The 18,515-nt window shown below is 49.6% G+C and overlaps 1 protein-coding gene across 1 annotated transcript in view; it reads left to right on the top strand.

The window, feature by feature from the left end:
* Positions 1 to 18,515, top strand: part of WNK2 (WNK lysine deficient protein kinase 2) — a 135,165-nt gene that overhangs the window by 72,526 nt on the left and 44,124 nt on the right. The window contains 9 exon segments of the mRNA XM_030802187.1: positions 578 to 1,118; positions 1,121 to 1,251; positions 3,427 to 3,720; positions 4,283 to 4,332; positions 5,181 to 5,349; positions 5,498 to 5,614; positions 9,291 to 9,461; positions 9,563 to 9,608; positions 10,170 to 10,289. Coding sequence (XP_030658047.1) covers positions 578 to 1,118; positions 1,121 to 1,251; positions 3,427 to 3,720; positions 4,283 to 4,332; positions 5,181 to 5,349; positions 5,498 to 5,614; positions 9,291 to 9,461; positions 9,563 to 9,608; positions 10,170 to 10,289 — 1,639 coding nt within the window.

The following is an 18,515-nucleotide window of genomic DNA, read 5'->3' as shown; positions in this document are numbered from 1 at the left end:
CTGAGCCAGCCAAGGTGGCTCAAAGATTTGCTTTCTCTGAGAACCCTCTGAGAAGTCAGGTTTCAACTTGAATTTGTGCGTGTTGCAGGGATCAGGCTAAGGTGATTTCAGATGCTCAGGGCCAGTCTGGTGGCTCTGACAGTCCCAGCCATTCCGAATGAAAATGCTCCAGGGCTCTGAAGTCACTCCTCTATGACCCGTGGTCACTGCTCCTGCTGCTCACACTATGTGAGCTGCCCCTGACTCCCTCAGAGCCCCCGACATGGCTGTCGTGAGTGTGGACACAGGGAGGCCTCCATGCGCTGGACCAGGGGTGATCGAGCAGGTCATTCCCAGCCTGCCAACTTTCCTTTTCTATTTGAAGAGCTTTACATGGTTGAGATTTCTGCATCTGTTGGGTTTATCTTTGGGTTCCCTTCAACAGCAGCTACACAAAGGTGTCTCGGAGGGAAAGGGTCATGCTCTCTTCATCCCGTGTCCCCTCGTCCCCAATGACTGTGGCTGTCCTTGCATGCAAGTGCTGTGGGCAGGGACCCTGGTTGGGGCCCACACTGACGCACTCCTGTGTCTCTTTCAGATGCCCCCGATTCCTGTTGTGCCCCCCATCACGCCCCTGGCGGGAATCGACGGCCTCCCTCCAGCCCTCCCAGACCTGCCGACTGCAACCGTGCCTCCCGTGCCACCGCCTCAGTATTTCTCTCCAGCCGTGATCTTGCCGAGCCTCGCTGCCCCACTCCCCGCTGCGTCCCCAGCCTTGCCTCTGCAGGCTGTGAAGCTGCCCCACCCCCCTGGGGCGCCCCTGGCCATGCCCTGCCGGACCATTGTGCCAAATGCACCAGCCACCATCCCCCTGCTGGCCGTAGCCCCACCGGGTGTGGCTGCCCTGTCCATTCATTCTGCCGTGGCCCAGCTCCCAGCCCCTGTGTACCCAGCGGCCTTCCCACAGATGGCGCCTACCGACGTCCCTCCTTCCCCCCATCACACGGTGCAGAATATGAGGGCCACCCCTCCACAGCTGGCACTGCCTCCGCACCCGCCTCCGCAACCCACACTGCCCCCACAACCCACGCTGCCCCCACAACCCACGCTGCCCCCACAAACCACGCTGCCCCCTCAACCCTGTTGCCCCCGCAACCCATGCTGCCCCCACAACCCGTGCTGCCCCCGCAGCCGGCACTGCCTGTGCGCCCTGAGCCCCTCCAGCCCCACCTTCCTGAACAAGCTGCTCCAGCTGCTGCACCAGGGAGCCAGGTAATCACCTGCTGGGCAGGGGCTCACTCTCCCAGTGTCTGGGGACCCTCAGGACCCAGAGATGCAAAGGAGGACAGAGGCCAGGCAAGGAGGCAGCCCTGCCCGGGGTCGCCCCTCTCAGGAAGAGATGTGTGCGAGGCTCAGGGAGGCGGGGGCTGGCGCCAGCGTGAGGCATCTACGTCTCTTCCGTTTTCTGAATGGGTCAGGAGATGCAGGAGTCCGTGCCTGATAGGTTCTGTGTTCCTCCCTTCCCACAGCTCTGTGGCCCCTGCTCTTGTGGTATCTTTGTACCTGCCCTCACCCAGGCCTGGTCTGGCAGCCTTGGTGTGGCTTGCGTTGGGGCACAGGGCGTCTGTCTGAGGTCCGCCCTTCAAAGAGCACCTTGTCAGGATAAGGCAGGGTGACAACCCCATCTTTGGGAGGGCGAGGAAGCGAGGCCGATAGCAGGGCGGGGGCTGGGGGCAGATGGCATTGCTGGCTGCAAGGGTGGTTATGATGGGACCCAGGGCCATGTCCTGGTGTCAGGTCAGGTGGATACCTCGTGGCAGCATGCTGGCTGGCTGTGAAGGGGCGCTCTGGAACACAGGATATGTGCCTTGCTGGTGGGAGGCCTTCCCACAGGGATCTACACCCCTACACAGTCCACTCACGTTTTGGGGCTTGCAGACTATTCTGTTCAAACTCGAGTGAGGGGAGAGGGGCTGGTATGGGAGCCTTCCCACCTGGACACTCTCGCACCTGGGCCTCCTTACCTGGGTCCCATCCTTCCTGGCATTTTCCCACCTGGGCCTCCTTACCTAACCTCCTCCTACCTGGCCTTACCCCAGCTCTGAGCCCTGTCAGCCCTGTAACTGTGGCACAGCCCTGCCTTTTGAGCCTCAGCCTCTGCAGGAAAGCAGCTGGCGTGGCCCTAATGTGAAGGGGCCTGGAGTGGAGCATCCCTGGCGCCAGGTGCCCCCCAGCTCCGTTAGTGCCGAATCCAGTCTGGAGTAAGCTGCCCCACTGTGAGCTGTTCCTCCTGGCCATCACTTCTTGCTGTCTTATCTCCAGAGAGCTTTGTGCATAGAGAAGGAAGGGATGGTACATATTGGATAGCAGGGTGGCGTTTGATTAGACAGTGAGTGGGAAGAATCGCGTCCGTCCTGTGGCCCACCTGAGTAAGTGCTGTTGGTCCCAGCAGGTTTCAGCGGCAGCTCAGAGCCCGCTGGTTTGCAGTCGTCTGTTTCTCAGAAAGCCGAGGGCCACACCGGGGAGCAGGAGGGGGACCTTGCTGTCTGGGCCTTCCTACCTGAAGAACCTTTCTGGGAACAGTTAGTGGCTACAGAGGGGTGCTCTGTGACATGTGAGGGTCACTGCCAGACTCAGTGGCTGTCCCTGCTGTTTGGCTGGGGAAGGGTCCAGAAGTCTGTTGATGAGCTGGGCCGGCCACTCCATGGGGTACCCTGAATGCAGCAGCTGGGGTGTCTGTCCAGGAGGGAAGTGGCCACCTGCTAGGCTGGGGCTTGGTATTTCTGACCCCGCCACTGGCTGCCAACAGAGGTCTCAGGGCCAGCAGGCCCAGTGAATGTGGCTGTTCCTTCCAGCCCTGAGAGGTGAGAAGTTCCTCTAAAATTTCAGCCTTCTCAACTCCAAAATGGGGGCAGAAGACAGAGGGTACTCGCACTTTCCAATCCATGGTTCCTCCTTCCCCACTTGTCTTACCTTTTACTGCCAAGGAGCTTTTAGAGAGAGACGACAACAGTGAGAAAGCCAAGCCTAAGCCGCAGTCGCCCTCCAGGAGGCGGCAGGTGTCAGTGCGCACTCTGAGGCCCTATGCGCACTCTGATTGGGGGCCAGATGGGGCAGGCTACCGCAGGCCCCAACGGGTGGTGGGAGCCTGGCTTTGATGCTGTGTGTCCTGTTCTCTGACCCTTCAACCAAGCTTGGCAGGTTCATAGACAGAGCCCTGTTCCTGGCCTTTCCACACAAATAGACTCTTCCACAGAAAGGGGTGTGAGAATGCCCATTCCTGTTTGTTTCTGCTCACTCCATCCGCTAAATGTGCTCTGAGACAGGGACTCCCCTTGGGGAGGGTGTGGTCTGGAGAGAGGTGTTCCCATCTCGGCCTGGGTATTCCCCATTCCTCAGTGAAGGCAGAGCCGACCCTGACTTGCACCTTGTCCCCTGTGCCCTCAGATTCTGCTTGGCCACCCAGCTCCCTATGCTGTGGACATCGCCGCTCAGGTCCCCACCGTGCCTGTGCCACCGGCTGCGGTCCTCTCCCCACCTCTGCCGGAAGTGCTGCTGCCCGCCGCCCCTGAGCTCCTGCCTCAGTTCCCCAGCTCCCTGGCCACGTTGTCTGCCTCTGCGCAGAGTGTGCCCACCCAGACCGCCACACTTCTGCCATCAGCAAACCCGCCACTGCCTGGCGGGCCCGGGATTGCCAGCCCTTGCCCAGCTGTCCAGCTGACGGTGGAACCAGTCCAAGAGGTGTGTGCCCCTCCCCCCAGCCTGTCCCATGACTGGGCAGTTGCGGCCACCAGGGATCCACACAGTGACCTGGGGTCTTAGTCCTAGAGGTTGGGGTTGCTCAGCTCTGGGACAGCCACCCAGGTTCTGTTCTCACCTCTCCCTAGATTTCACACTTTCTGTAAGCCACATCAAGACGGAGGGTGTGATTTTTATAGATACAGGTTTAGAGGATGCTTTCCCTGGGACAGGATGCAAGAGACTGTGAAAAGCTTTCATAGCACCAGTGTGTCCTCTTTGAGGGATGATCAAAGTGGGTTAACATTTTTGGAAAGGAAGTGGCTCCCAGCTTTTATGAATCCACTTGGGTCCAAGCGTTTCAACAAGATAAAAACCTCTATGCCTGCTCCCATTGTGACACCCCCTGGGTCGTACCCACCTGGCTGCAGAAGAGAGCAGGAGAACGCAGGGGAGCAGGCTGGGCCGAGGAGGTAGGGAGGGAGAGCTGACTACGTGCGGCTGTGCCCACAGGGAGGCGGGAGCCCGCATGACCTGTTCTCTTTTCTCTGGGTGTTTATTTCAGGAGCAGGCCTCACAGGACAAGCTGCCCGGCCTCCCGCAGAGCTGTGAGAGGTACTGTGGCCCAGCCTCAACCTCACAGGATGGGTGTGACGGCGCAGGCCCATACAGACACTCAGCCTGGCTCCTGCCGCTGCTTCCCCTGGAACCCACTGTAGTTCCCCCTGATGCTATTAGGGGTTTTTCAAACCTGACCCGGTGGAGCCTCAGGGGCCTCCTCTCTGGGTCTTGTCAGCTGTTGCTGGAGTTTGGCAGCCAGAGGCCCCTGGCTGGGCTCTGGGTCTCTGCTCTGGTTTGCAGTGCTGAGAATGTTCCAGAACAGAGAGGCTATGAGCGGAGTTGGCAGTGCCCAGAGACTAGGAGGGGGCTGGGAGGGTGGCCCCCTGTGTACAGGGCTGAATCCAGCCCCGATCCTGGGTCTCCTGGCCTCCTGGGCTGTGGACACAGGTGTTTCAGGAAATGAACCATGTCCTTATTTGAACTGTGACCATTTGTTCCACCCTCCTGGGGTGCTGGGCACTGCCTGGGCTTGGCATTTTGCAAACTGCAAAATGGATTGGCCTCCCAACAGTGGTGGGTGTGTTTCTGTTACTGTAGCACAGATGGGGAAACTGAGGCACAGGGGCTGATTCGCAGGTCAGGAGACTGAGAGGACCAAGGTAACGTAGCTAGTAGCTAGGAAGCCTGTACTTCCTTCTGCCCGTGCCACTTGGGTGTAGCAGGGAGCTGGGGGAGGACCCAGAAGTAGGCTTGGGGTATTTGCACAGGACAGCGGCTGCCTCTGTAGGTCACGAATTTGGGCCCTGGAGACTCCAGACTGTTCCAAAGAAGCTGACTTTCCCCACCATTGCCGACGTGCTGGTTGTCCTTTGGTGCCATTAATGCTCTTGGGTTTTGCTCAGCTATGGAGGTTCTGATGTCACTTCTGGAAAAGAGCTGAGTGACAGCTGTGAAGGCGCCTTTGGAGGGGGCAGGCTGGAGGGCAGGGCAGCCCGGAAACACCACCGCAGGTCCACGCGTGCACGCTCCCGGCAAGAGAGGGCCAGCCGGCCCCGGCTTACCATCTTGAATGTGAGTGGGCGGGGCGTGTGGGGGTGGGGTGGGGTGGGGGTGTGGCGGAGGTGGTGGGACTTGGGGGTGTGTGGGGGTGTGGCGGGTGCATGTGTGGTATGCACATGGCAGGTGCGTGCGTGGCGGGTGCTGATGCTGCCCCTTCCAGGTGTGCAACACTGGGGACAAGATGGTGGAGTGCCAGCTGGAGACGCACAACCACAAGATGGTGACCTTCAAGTTCGACTTGGACGGGGACGCACCCGATGAAATTGCCACGTATATGGTGAGGCTGGGTCTGGGTGGCTTGGCTCCCAGTGTTTCTTGGGCACGTGTGGGCCTGAGCAAAGCGCCACAGGTCACATGTCGAGCCTGGCCTTGTGTGGAGGTGTTGGTTGGCCCAGGGGCTTTTCGGGACAGTGCTGACCTTTTAAGCCTCGGGCTCTTCCCCGCACCGGGCGGAAACCCCTTCGGTTTGGAAGAACAGCTTGAAGAATGTTCTAACTATTCTAAGATGCTGCTCCCTGAGGGCTTCTGGAGCATCTGAGCCCTTCCTCCAAATAAAAGGAAGCCTTGTGGGTAGGTTCCTTGAGTGAGGCATGGGGAGGGCATCCTGGAGTCTAATGTCCTGTGGTCCTTGCTTAGAGCTTCCTCCAGCCTTCCCAACTGGGGTACGGGCTCTGAGCCCTGACCCATGTCCCATGTGCCCACCCAGCTCTGCCTGCATCTCCCTCTGGAGCCACCCCTCCCTGCCTGTGCAGACCAACCTGAGTCCCTGAGCACCTTGTAGGCCTTCACAGCCCCACACCTGTGGTCCCCAGCACCTGAGCCAGGCTAGGAGTGGGGATCGTTTTTGGGCCCTCAGAAACTCTCCAGCTGAAAGCACGCACGAAGAAACATGGAAAGGATGCACGTGTGTTCCTCAAACTTCCTGGTCCATCGGTGACTGCCTCCCAGGAGAACATTCTCCCCAGACCATTATTCCTGCATGAGTGAGGTTTAGGGAGCCAGGTCCTAAAGGGGCCAGCAGCACACTGGACAGTGTTGTAGCACTCACTCCAGATGGCCACCAAGTGCCTCCAGTGGGCCGGCATGAGTAGGGAATAGAATATTCCATTCAAGTTAATAACATAAATTGCCCCACGTGCCTGCCTGCGGCTGCTGCATTACACATCATCAGAAAGCTGCCCCCTTGGGCTGCATCCCCCTGGGCACCCCTGCCCTGGCTTCATGAAATCCTCATGTGGGCTTTGCAGGGGGAAGCCCCTGGCTTTCTGCTCCTAGGGAACAAGTCCCTGCCTTAGTGTCTGCTTTGCAGAGACACCTTGGACAAAGCCCTCCCAGAGCCCAGGCCCAGGGCATAATCCCCCGCAGCATTAGAGAAATTCTTCTGACACTTGCTACAGTGGTCGGGAAGACTTTATTCAGGACTGTGGCAATAAGTGAGAGAGAATGAGTTTAACTCCAAATGCAGCAGAGATCACAGGGGATTGGTAGCAGAGGAGCAGTATGGTGATGGGTGGCTGGAAAATGGCTAAGAGGAGACATCAAGGTCGGGGATTCTGGAGAAACCCTTGTAACAGGATCCTTGCTGGGGGCGGGTGAGAGGCTTTGTTCAACCTCAAAGGTGGGAGGTGAGGAATATGGTCAGATACAAAGGCTGGGAATTCTTGCTACAACTGGCTTAGGCTGAAGACATGATGGGGCCTAGTCAAGCCTAGTTGGAGGGTCAGAGGCACCAGCTGCGCTTCGGTCAGGGGGGAGTCTTTGTCAGCAGCAAGCAGCTGGTTCGTCAGCGCAGCACAAACACCAGGTCCTCGCTGGGCCGCTGAAACTGGAGAACATTTCTTCTCTCATCTTACTATGTTTTAAACATGTGTCTTGTATTACTTTATACACATGTTTCAAACATGATAATGCATAATAATAAAGTGAATGCCCGTGAAGTTATCACTCAGCCACCGGCTGATGCTGTGTGTACGGCTGACGCCTCCAGTGCCTGCCTGCTGGAGCAGGAAGCCACACATGCGACATCAGCCACATGAGCCTGTGTTGTGTCCACTGGCCCCCTGGTTTTCAGTCTTCTTGTGTGTCTCTGTGTGTGAGTCTTTGTGAGCTGCACACATGTAAGTCCTGCACAGTAAGCAATGTGGCTATCTTTAGCTGTGTGCTTTGTAAAAATCTTCTCAGCCTTGTTTTTTTCACTCAGCACTCGGATACTCCTCTCATTTTATTGCTTTTTCTGCCATCTTGGTAAACCAAGTCACCTAACCTACCTGTCTGAAGTAAGCATGCTACAGATACACAAATTTGGTCCACGAAAACAGCCCAGCAGCCCTCCTCCTCACAGCCCATTTCTATCCCAGGGACAGACTGGCCCCAGAGGTTCGAGTTGAAGGGTGGGTGTGTGGCCTGCGGGACAGGTGATGTTTAGACAAGCTTCTGCCCGCCCTGTAGACTGTCTTCCTGTGAGTGTGAGGTACCAGCTGTCCCTGAATGTCCCATCAGTGGTTAGAGGTCGGCAGGCCTTGGGTTCATCATTCTGACCATGACAACCTTGCCAGCCCCTTAGTAAAGGTGGAACTGCAGAAGTTTCATTTAATTGGCGTGGATTCTAATGCCAGGTTTTACCTGGACCTTGTATTTTTAGATTTTTGTTTTGTTTTCAAGTTAATTTTATTTTCAACATACTTAAAAAGAAACATACTTAATAGGAAAACATTTTCTAGTTGCAAAGGGGTTCTAGTTCAGTTTTGTTTAGTGAAAGTTTCACAAAATTGGAATGTTGCTTAAATTCTCATATGTGGCACTCTAGTCACAGCTGGCTGGATGCTCCAACTTTGGCCACAGTGTACTCCTCTTAGACAACATTGCAGTCACATGTTACACTAAATTAAGCGGTGAATCGCGGAACACAGCACAAGCCAGCACTTTGTCTGGAGGTATATGCAGGTGGTGCTCCTGGGGTTGGGGTCTGGGGTGGCAGGGGAGTGTGGAGTGCAGAGGAGCTCTGCTTTGCAGCCAGCTGTTTATAGTAGGGCAGATGTGCCCATCCCAGAAGGGATCTGAGACCACGGATGCCCCAGGCAGGGCCTAGAGCATCTTGGTGACTGCAGAGGTGTGTGCCTGGGAGGAGGTGCCATGGCAGGAAAGGGGCAGGGTCTGGACCCCACTGGGTGGTGGCACAGGCTGACCTTTTCCATTGGTATGGTTTTATGAGATGCACAGCATTTTCTCTGCCTGAGTGGCCGAGGATTTAGCCACAGCCGGGTGTGAGCCCAGGGCCACGTGCCCACTGTGAAAGTTGGGGACTGTGGGCGTCTCCTGAGCCCCTGGTCTGGAGGCTTCGTGGCATTCAGGCTGTGGTGTGGGACCTCCCCTCAGCCATGACAGGAGCTGTTCGTTGGACATCAGGCCACGCTTGCCTGTGTGCCGGGGCCATAGTTGAAGGTCAAAGCCTGAGGTTGGGAGAGCAGGGGGTGCGCTGACCGAGAGGTGACATGTGGCCATCCTGCTATAACCTTCCTGCTGGCTGGAACCTTTGCCTTCAAACCCATCCTTCTCGTCTGTCATGACTGCCTGGGCACCTGTGCCCAAGTGGACCCCCTCCCCTCTTCCCAGTCCCTGCCCTCGGCCCCCTCCATCCTACGCACTTACCTGTTCTGCAGATGGCTGGACCGGCCTCAGAGTCTGTAACCAGCTCCAGCTGGGGCAGGGCAGTGCTGGCCCAGGTCCCATGCTTGGAGGAGGGAGTTGCTTCTGAAGATGAGGCTGCTCTACTCCCGTCCTGGGGCCATCCATGTCACTTGCTGAGCTGTCCAGCCCCTGTCTTGGGGACTGCACCCTTTCACCATGTCTTCCCCTGGGGCCTGGTACAGGGTAGACATCCGTCAATCCAGATGAAGACCCAGGGTGGTCTTGGCCTTGCAGCTGGTCCTTACTGGCAGTATGTCCCTTTGCAGGTGGAGCACGACTTTATCCTGCAAGCTGAGCGGGAGACGTTCATCGAGCAGATGAAGGATGTCATGGACAAGGCAGAGGACATGCTCAGCGAGGACACGGACGCCGACCGTGGCTCCGACCCAGGGACCAGCCCGCCACACCTCAGCACCTGTGGCCTAGGCACCGGGGAGGTGAGACTGAAATCCGGGGTGGGAGGTGGCGAGAGTGCGATGGCTGGGCAGGTGGGCACTGCAGCTCAGTAGGCTCATTTCTGACCCTCTACCTCATTCAGGAGAGCCGACAGTCCCAAGCCAACGCCCCTGTGTATCAGCAGAACGGTGAGTCTGCAACTTCCCTCCCTGCTTTTCAGCAGGCGTTTGATGAAAGTCCCCGCTCAGCATATTATCAGGGGTTTGGCCATTGCTTGGGGGGATTATGGAAGCATGTGGTGACCAGGGGCCCCAGTCTGGGGACAGCTGCCCTGTCCAAGGAGCTGTCACCTGCAACCGGCATCACGGCCTTCATGGATGGTGTCTTGGGCATCCCAGGAACCAAGCCTACGCGAGGGGTCCTCTTGGGAGCTTCGGGGGCTGCCGGTGAGGCACCCCAGGTCGGCTGTGCACCCCTTGCCCTCTGGTATGAGGGAAGAGCAGGCAGAAGCCCATCACCAGGGACTCTTTACCAAGGGGCCTGGTGTACCACCTGCTTCGTGGAGGGAAGCGATGGGGATTAATGACTGGGCACAGTGTTCTCTGCTCACACCCTTCCTGGAGAAAATCCCATAGGTGTAAAGGAATTCCCCACACCCACTGTGTCGAGTCTGGTGCAGGTGATGGGGGTCACACTGGCCTGGAGAGACACTCACTCACTCAGCGTGCTGTTTCTGTTCTGCCCTTCAGTCCTGCACACCGGGAAGAGGTGGTTCATCATCTGTCCGGTGGCTGAGCACCCCGCCCCCGAGGCCCCTGAATCTTCGCCCCCACTTCCTCTAAGCTCCCTGCCGCCAGAAGCCAGCCAAGGTATGAGCAGCCGGCACCCACGCAAGCCCCTCCCTGTTTCATGTGCAGGCCTCCTTCTGTGCATGACCCAGCCGGTATGTGCCCGGTGCCCAGGTCCATGCAGGGGGCTCACCATGCCCTGTCTACCATGGCACAGAGCAGCCTGTGGGGCTGTGTTCCTATCCCTGTTGTCTGCCGAATCAGCTCAGTCAAAGCAGCCTCCAGGTTTGAGTCTGCCCTGTTACCCCACCAAGCAGGTGGCTCGCATGGCCATATAGGTGTGTGCTGAGGAGCTCCGCTGTCCTTCCTTCACAGTGTTAACCTGGCAACTCTTTGCTCCTGTCCCTTTCCTCTGTGCCGCACACCTGCAGCAGACACGCCTCGGCTGGTTCTGCTTGCTTTGGGGGGTGGGGTGGGAAAGTCCCCGTTGGCACTGAGACTCTGATTTTAAAGTGTTCACACAGACATTTATCACTGTGCATTGATCTGCACCTGCACCTGCCCGTACAGATGCCAACAAGCTTGTGCTTTGGGCTGTCAGTTAAATCTTGATGGTCCTTTGGGAGGCTGAAAATAGTCACTTGAACAAATTTAAGGTTTAATTCCCTATCAGTTGGCAGGGGAAAGTTACTGATTATATAACTTGACATAACCTTATGGCACATTCATGAAAAATATCTGTGAATCATTTTTAATTTTATATCATGTGCTTCCAGTGACTCGTATTATCTTTTGGAGATTCGGTCCCATGGGGGACAGGTCAGTCTAATAACAAAATCCAAACAAAGCAACAAGCTGAAACAAGGTGATCTCAGGTAAAGGGCTTGGGCCCAGCCTGGGCTGAGAAATCAGAGAGAAGCAGCCTTGCCTACAAGATTGAATTTTTAAATAAGTATGTGTTCATATATTACTTCTGGATTTTAATACATACACACCCAATTATAAGAAAAACCCTTCTAAGAGCTAATTTTTCCTGTGATATAGGGGTGCAGGGGACACTGTGGTGTAAGTTTAGGGGACAGTACGGTTAATAGAACGAAGTTAAACCCTCTTTCCTTCATCTGTGCACTGAGTGACCTCAGGAAACGTTTTAGAGCTGGTTTCTTTTTCTGTTAAAAAAAAAAAAGGAAAAATTGGTGGCAGATCTGTTAATTTAGATTAACCATCCACTGAGAATAACCAAAAAATGATAAAAGTCATCTGTGTGAAGGCATTTGAAATCTGATCATAGTGGAGAATTATTAGGCTGGGGTCCCGGGAAGGATGGAGACATAGGGATGTGAACCTAGTTTTGGCTCCTTTTCCCCAGGGAGCATCTCCCATTCCTGCAGGGGTGGCCGAGAGGCCACGTGGCTTCAGCAGCCTCATCAGGCTAGAGAAAAGGAGCTTATGGAGTCCAGGGCCCTGAGGGTGGTCCTGCTGAAGCGCTGTACTGGAAAAGGAAGGACTAGCTGGAAGGAGACAGGCCTGCAGAGAGAGGAGCCCACCTCAGAGCATCTCAGCCCCTCATTAGGACGGTCTTGGAATGCCGTGGGTTCAGGCATGTGCATGAAAGTCCTTTCTGCAGGAAGGAATATTATTCTGGGCCTCACATGACTTGTATGAACAATTTTGTGAATACAATATCTGGCACATAATAAAATGACCAAAGAGTTGGGTTCTGGGTAAGGTAGAGAAAGCACACACACCCATTTTTCTTTCCACTGAAATGCACTGTAAATCCTGGACAGATGTGTGACACAGCTGTCTGAGTAATTGGGAAAATTTTAGCAGTGGGAAGATTGGGGATGCACCCCAGAATTCAAAGTGCCACTGAGCTGGTGGTGAGTTGAATGTTTTCCTCTGATATTTCCTGGTCTGAATGAAGTACAGCCCAAGGAGCAGAAGCTCCTTTGGGTGCAGGCAGGAAAGCCTCCAGGAGAGATCCTGTAGTTCCATCTCCCAGACCAGGAAAGGCAACTCCTAAAGCTCAGAGAAGAGAGAGAACCCCTCCCCATTGCTCACCCCCCTTCTCTTGCACCAGCACCCAGACAGTTCTGGAGGTAACAGGAGCAGTGGGTAACAGGAACATGCAGGAGCCAAAATAGTGAGAGCAGAGAACCATTCTTTATTTGAGGGAGCCAGGACTCTAGGAGCACAGAACCAAAACCTGTCACATTTTTTTTCTCTGTCCTCTTGCCACCTTGTCATTCATGGCACAGCCGCAGAATTGGGTGGTTTCTGTTCGGTTTGGAAAGGTGAGTCCTAGGGAACCAGGAAGTATCATGGAGAGCACAGAAAAGGCGTTTGGGAAAGTAACCCTATAAAGTTGTTTATGGACTCCTGGGCTCACCCCCAACCTGTGCATGCATGCATCTGATCCTAATAGCATATAAGAAACTTGGGCAACTGAGCTAATGAGTAGACTTCACCCAGGTTCCAGTACACCTGTTTCAGATGAGATTAGTACTGCGAAGGCATTGAAAGTGGAACTGACATGTAACCACAGCCCATAGAAGGCAGGTTGCAACTTGCAGTCTGAACCTAACTGGGTTGATTGCCTACTGAAGCAAAAATATTAACATTCATCATAAGGTTTAAACAAGTCTCAGGATTTCCTAATGTCATTGAAAATGTTCAGAATAGAATTCAAAATAATTTATCAAATGAAAAGCCAGCCATGAAAATGTTAACTTGCATGGAAAAAGATAGCCATGGTGCCAGTGACAAGACGATGTAGATTTTGGGATGATCTGACAAAAACTTTAAAGCAACTGTTATAAATATAACTGAAAAAACAATGACAAACATTCTTGAAACAAATGATAAAGTAGAAAGTATCTGCAAAGAAACAGAAGATGCAAAGAAGAAACAAATGGAATTTTTAACATTGAAAGTTAAAATACCTGAAATCGTCCAACTGGAAAGCAGGGGAGAAAGGTAGAGAAAAATAAACAGAGCTTCAAGGAGCTGTAGAACAAGAACTAAAGGGCTAACTTGTGTGTCATTAGAGTCTCAAAAGGAAAAGAGAAAGAATGCAGTGCTGAAAACATATTTGAAGAAATAATGCTAAAAATTTCCCAAGTTTGGTGAAAGACATAAGTCTACAGATTCTAGAAGCTAAGCAGACCCCAGATAGGTTAAATGCAAATCAATCTGCTGAAAAGTAAAGACAGCCAGACAAAAATTATGCATTACCTAGATTGGAACAGTGATTTGGGTGACTACAGATTTCTCACCAGAAAGTGTGTTGTACAGAAGAAAGCAGCAGGGCATTTTTAAAGTGTTGAAAGAAAAAACTGTCCATCTAGAATTCTGTTTCCAGGGAAAATACCCTTCAAGAATGAAGCTGAAGTAAGGCCATTCTCAAATAAAGAAAACTAAGGGAATTAATGGGCTGCACACCTACTCTAAAATTAGAATTGTTAAAAATCTTCAGACAGAAAGGAAATGAGACTAGAAGATAACCTGGAACATCCGGGCCGAAGGAAGAGCAACAGAAGTTGTAAATATAATAGACTATTCTTCTCCTCAAATTCTTTAAAACATTTCTGACAATCGAAGTGAAAAAAAAAAGATTATAACAATGTCTGATAGAGCTTTCAATGTATGTAGATGTAATATATAACACAACTATGATATGGCAGGTTACCTATACATTACTACATTCCAATTCAAGTGGTAAACTACTAATTCTTTTTTTTTTTTTTTTAACCGTCCATTCCACCAGTGTGGCAAATGGAAGGTAAACTACTAATTCCATGTAGACTGTGAAAAGTTAAGTATATATTTTGGAATTCCTAGAGCAACCACTGAAAGAATTATACGAAAAGATGTGTAAAGGCAAAATCATAGTAGATAAGATGAACTAAAAAAATTCAAAGGCTAAGCATGGTGGCTTATGCCTGTAATCCCAGCACTTTGGGAGGCCAAGGTGTGGGAGATCACCTGAGGTCAGGAGTTTGAGACCAGCCTGACCAACATGGAGAAACCCCGTCTCTACTAAAAATACAAAATTAACTGGGCGTGGTGGCACATGCCTGTAGTCCCAGCTACTCAGGCTGAGGCAGGAGAATCACTTGAACCCGAGAGGTGGAGGTTGCAGTAAGCCGAGATCACGCCATTGCACTCCAGCCTGGGCAACAAGAGCAAAACTCCGTCTCAAAAAAAAAAAAAAAATTTCAAATAACCCAGAAGAGGAAATGAGAAGAGAAATAAAATATTTTTAATTAAAAAACTGAGAGAAAAAAAAAAACAGAAAACAAACAGTAAAATGGTAGACCTTAATCTAAGCATATTGATAATTAATCTCAAGGTACAGTTTTAACACATCAATTAAAAAAAGATTATGAGAATTGATTAAATTTGAAAACCAAACAACTTGAGCTAAGTACATGCTATCTATTAGAAACTTCAAATACAAAAATACTGATGATCTGAAAGGTCAAAAGAAAAAGGATAGTGAAAGATAGACCACGCAAACACAAATCAAAAGAATGCTAGGTTGCCTGTTTTAATTTCTGACAAAATAGACTTCAGAGCAAAGAAATTACCAGGGTTAAAAAGGGACTTTATTTATTTATTTACTTATTTAGTTAGTTAGTTTTTGAGATGGAGTCTCGCTCTGTTGCCAGGCTGGAGTGCAGTGGTGTAATCTTGGCTCATTGAAACCTCTGCCTCTTAGGTTCAGGTGATTCTCATGCCTCAGCCTCCCAAGTAGCTAGGACTACAAGCACACACCACCATGCCCAACTAATTTTGTATTTTTAGTAGAGACAGGGTTTCACCGTGTTGGCCAGGATGGTCTCGACTCCTGACCTCATGATCCACCCACCTTGGCCTCCCAAAGTGCTGGGATTACAGGAGTGAGCCACTGTGCCCAGCTGACATTACATATTTATAAAGAGTAAATTCATCAAAGGACATAACAGCCCTAAATGAGTATACACCTAAAAGCAGAGCTTCAAAACTAACAGAACTGAAAGCAGATATAGACAAATCCACAACTGTAGTTGGAGACTCCAACACTCTCAATAGAGTGTCTACTAGATAGAACTAGTAGACAGAAAATTAGCAAGAATATAGAAGATCTGAAAACACTATCAACTAACTTGACCTAATTGACATTTGTAGAACACTCCACTCAAAAACAATACATTTTTTTCAAGTATGTATAGAACAATTAATATATCCTGGGTTATAAAACAAAACTTAACAAATTTAAAAGTATTGAAATTATGTCAAGTATGTTCTCCTATACAGTGTAATATAAAATTAAATAACACTTCTAAATAATTTACACATAAGAGAAAAAGTTGGAAGGAAAATTAGAAAACAATTTGAAATGAACAAGAGTGAAAATACAGCATAATAAATTTGTGGGATGTAGTTAAAGCAGTACTTAGGGGGAAATTTATAGTACTAAAATGCTTAGATGAGAAAAGAGGTCTCAAGTCAATGACTCAACCTTCTACCTTAAGAAACAAGGAAAACCTACAGCAAGATAAACCCAAAGCGAGCATAATGAAGAAAATAAAGACGAGCAGAAAGCTATGATATCTAAAACAAAAATCACAGGCAAAAACCAATGAAACAAACTTATTTTTTAAAAAGTTAATAAAATGATAAACCTCTAGTAAGACTGCAAGGAAAAAACAAAATACCAATACTACAGAAAACACATAAGGCCAGGCGAGGTGGCTCACGTCTGTAATCCCAGCACTTTGGCGGGCAGATCACAAGGTCAGGAGATTGAGACCATCCTGGCTAACACAGTGAAACCCCGTCTGTACTAAAAGTACAAAAAATTAGCTGGGCGTGGTGGTGGGCGCCTATAGTCCCAGCTACTCAGGAGGCTGAGGCAGGAGAATGGCGTGAACCCAGGAGGCGGAGCTTGCTGTGAGTCGAGATCATGCCACTGCACTCCAGCCTGGGCAACAGTGTAAGACTCTTGTCTCAAAAAAAAAAAAAAAAAAGGAAAAGAAAACACATAAAAGACCAATATCAGGAATAAAAGAGGCATATTACTGTAGATAAAGGATAAAAGGACAATACTGCAATAGTCTGAACAAGCCTACAGACAGAAATTAAACAATTTAGGTGAAAGAGACTAATTCCTCAAAAGCCATAAACTACTAAAAGTCATCTAAGATAAAATAGATAATCCGAATAGCCCTGTACCTGTTTTTAAATTCATTCTTTTAATAATGAATTTGTAGTTAAAAATCTCCCCAAAAAGAATTCTCCAGGCCCAAATAGTTTCACTGGTGAACTCTGCCAGACATTTAAAAGAGATTCAACACCAATACCACTTCCACAAAATCTCTTCCAGAAAATAGAAGAGGAAAGAACACTTCCCAAATAATTTTACGAGGCCAGCACTGCCCTGATTTTAGGACCAGCCAAAGACAGTACCAAAAAAGAGAATGATAGACTAATGAGTCTCATGAACATAGAGGGCAAATATTCTCAAAATATTAGCAAGTCAAATTCAGCACTGTATTAAAAGGACAGTGTGCCATGAAAAAGTGGGTATATGCTGGGAGAGCAATATTGAAGAGTCAGTCCACCATATTAACAGTCTAAAGAAGGAAGAAACATATGATCATAACAGTTGATGCAGCAGAATCATTTAACTAAATACAACATTCTTTCATGACAAAAATCCTTGGCAAACAAGCCAGGCACAATTGCACATGCCTATAGTTGTAACTACTTGGGAGGCTGAGGCAAGAGGATCACTTGAGGCCAGGAGTTCGAGGCTGCAGTGTGCTAAGACTGTGCCTGTGAATGGCCACTGCATTCCAGCCTGGGCAACATAGCAAGACCCAGGTATCTTAAAAAAAAAAAAAAAAAGATAATAATTCTTAGGAAACTAGGAAAATAAAGGTACATCTTCAGTCTGATTAATTTAAAACACACACACACATACACACCATAAAAACCCACTGTTTACAGCATATTTAGACCAAATGTGTTCTCCTTAAGATTGAGAAACAAGGCAAGAATATGTTTTCACCTACCTTATTCAGCATTGAACTGTCTTAGTCAGACTGAAAGACAAGCAAGAAACAGAAGTGAAAGGCATGTGGATTAAAAAGAAAGAAAGAAAACTATCTTATTTGCAGATAACATGATTTCATATGTAGATGATGACATGGATTCTACAGCAGCAACTCCTAGAACTAATAAGTGAGTTTAGCAATACCATAGGATATGCAGTCATCATACAAAAATACCTCAGTATTTCTATATACTGGCAGTGAACAATTGAAAACCCAAAATTTGAAAGCTCTACCATTTATAATAGCTCCCCCTAAAAGGATATACATAGATCCAAATTTAACAAAACATGCAGAATCTGTATGCTGAAAACTACAAAGTACTGATGAAATGGTTACCTAACTAAATAGAGAAGCATATTGTGTTCGTGGATTGGAAGACTCAACATAGTAAAAATGTCACTTTTCCCCAGATGGATCCGTAGATGCATTGCAGTAAAAAAACTAAAGCAGATTACTTTTTGTAGATATTGACATTCTAAAATTTATATGGAAGTACAAAGGAAATAGAAATGGCTAAAATCGTTTTGAAAATGGAGAATCAAGTTAGAGGGATCACATTACTGAATATTAAGCTTACTATAAAGTTAGAGTAATCTAGACAGTATAATATTGGCAAACGGATTGGTACATCAGTGGAACAGAATGAGCCCAGAAATAGACCCACACAAATATGGCCATTTGATTTTTTTGACAGAGATGTAAAAGCAATCCAAGAAGAGAGAATCTTTTCAATAGATGTTGGAACAATTGGTCATCCTTATGCAGAAAAATGAACCTTTACCCTAAGCCTCACATTTTACTCAAAACTTAATTCAAAGTGGATCAAATGTAAAATGCAGAAACTGTATAACTTTTACAAGGAAACATTGGAGAAAAATCTTTTTGATCTGTGCCAGGCAGGAGTTCTTAGACCTGACACCAAAAGTATGATGTATAAAAGAAAAAATGGATACATTAGACAATGTCAAAATTAAAATCTTTTGCTCTGTGAAAACTACTGTTAAGAGAATGAAAAGACAAGCCACAGACTGGTAGCCAATAGTGGCAAATCACATATCCAACATAGTGTCTGTGCCAGGAATATGTAAAGAATTCTCAAAACTCAACAGTAAAATGAGCATAAAAAATGAGCAACTCGGCTGAGCACAGTGGCTCACGCCTGTAATCCCAGCACTATGGGAGGCTGAGGCGGGTGGATCACGAG

Source organism: Nomascus leucogenys, chromosome 1a, assembly GCF_006542625.1.
Source record: "Nomascus leucogenys isolate Asia chromosome 1a, Asia_NLE_v1, whole genome shotgun sequence".
In the NCBI taxonomy this organism is placed as follows: Eukaryota; Metazoa; Chordata; class Mammalia; order Primates; family Hylobatidae; genus Nomascus; species Nomascus leucogenys.
The sequence above is the reverse complement of the archived record's forward strand: the minus strand, read 5'-3'. Positions and strand labels throughout refer to the sequence as shown.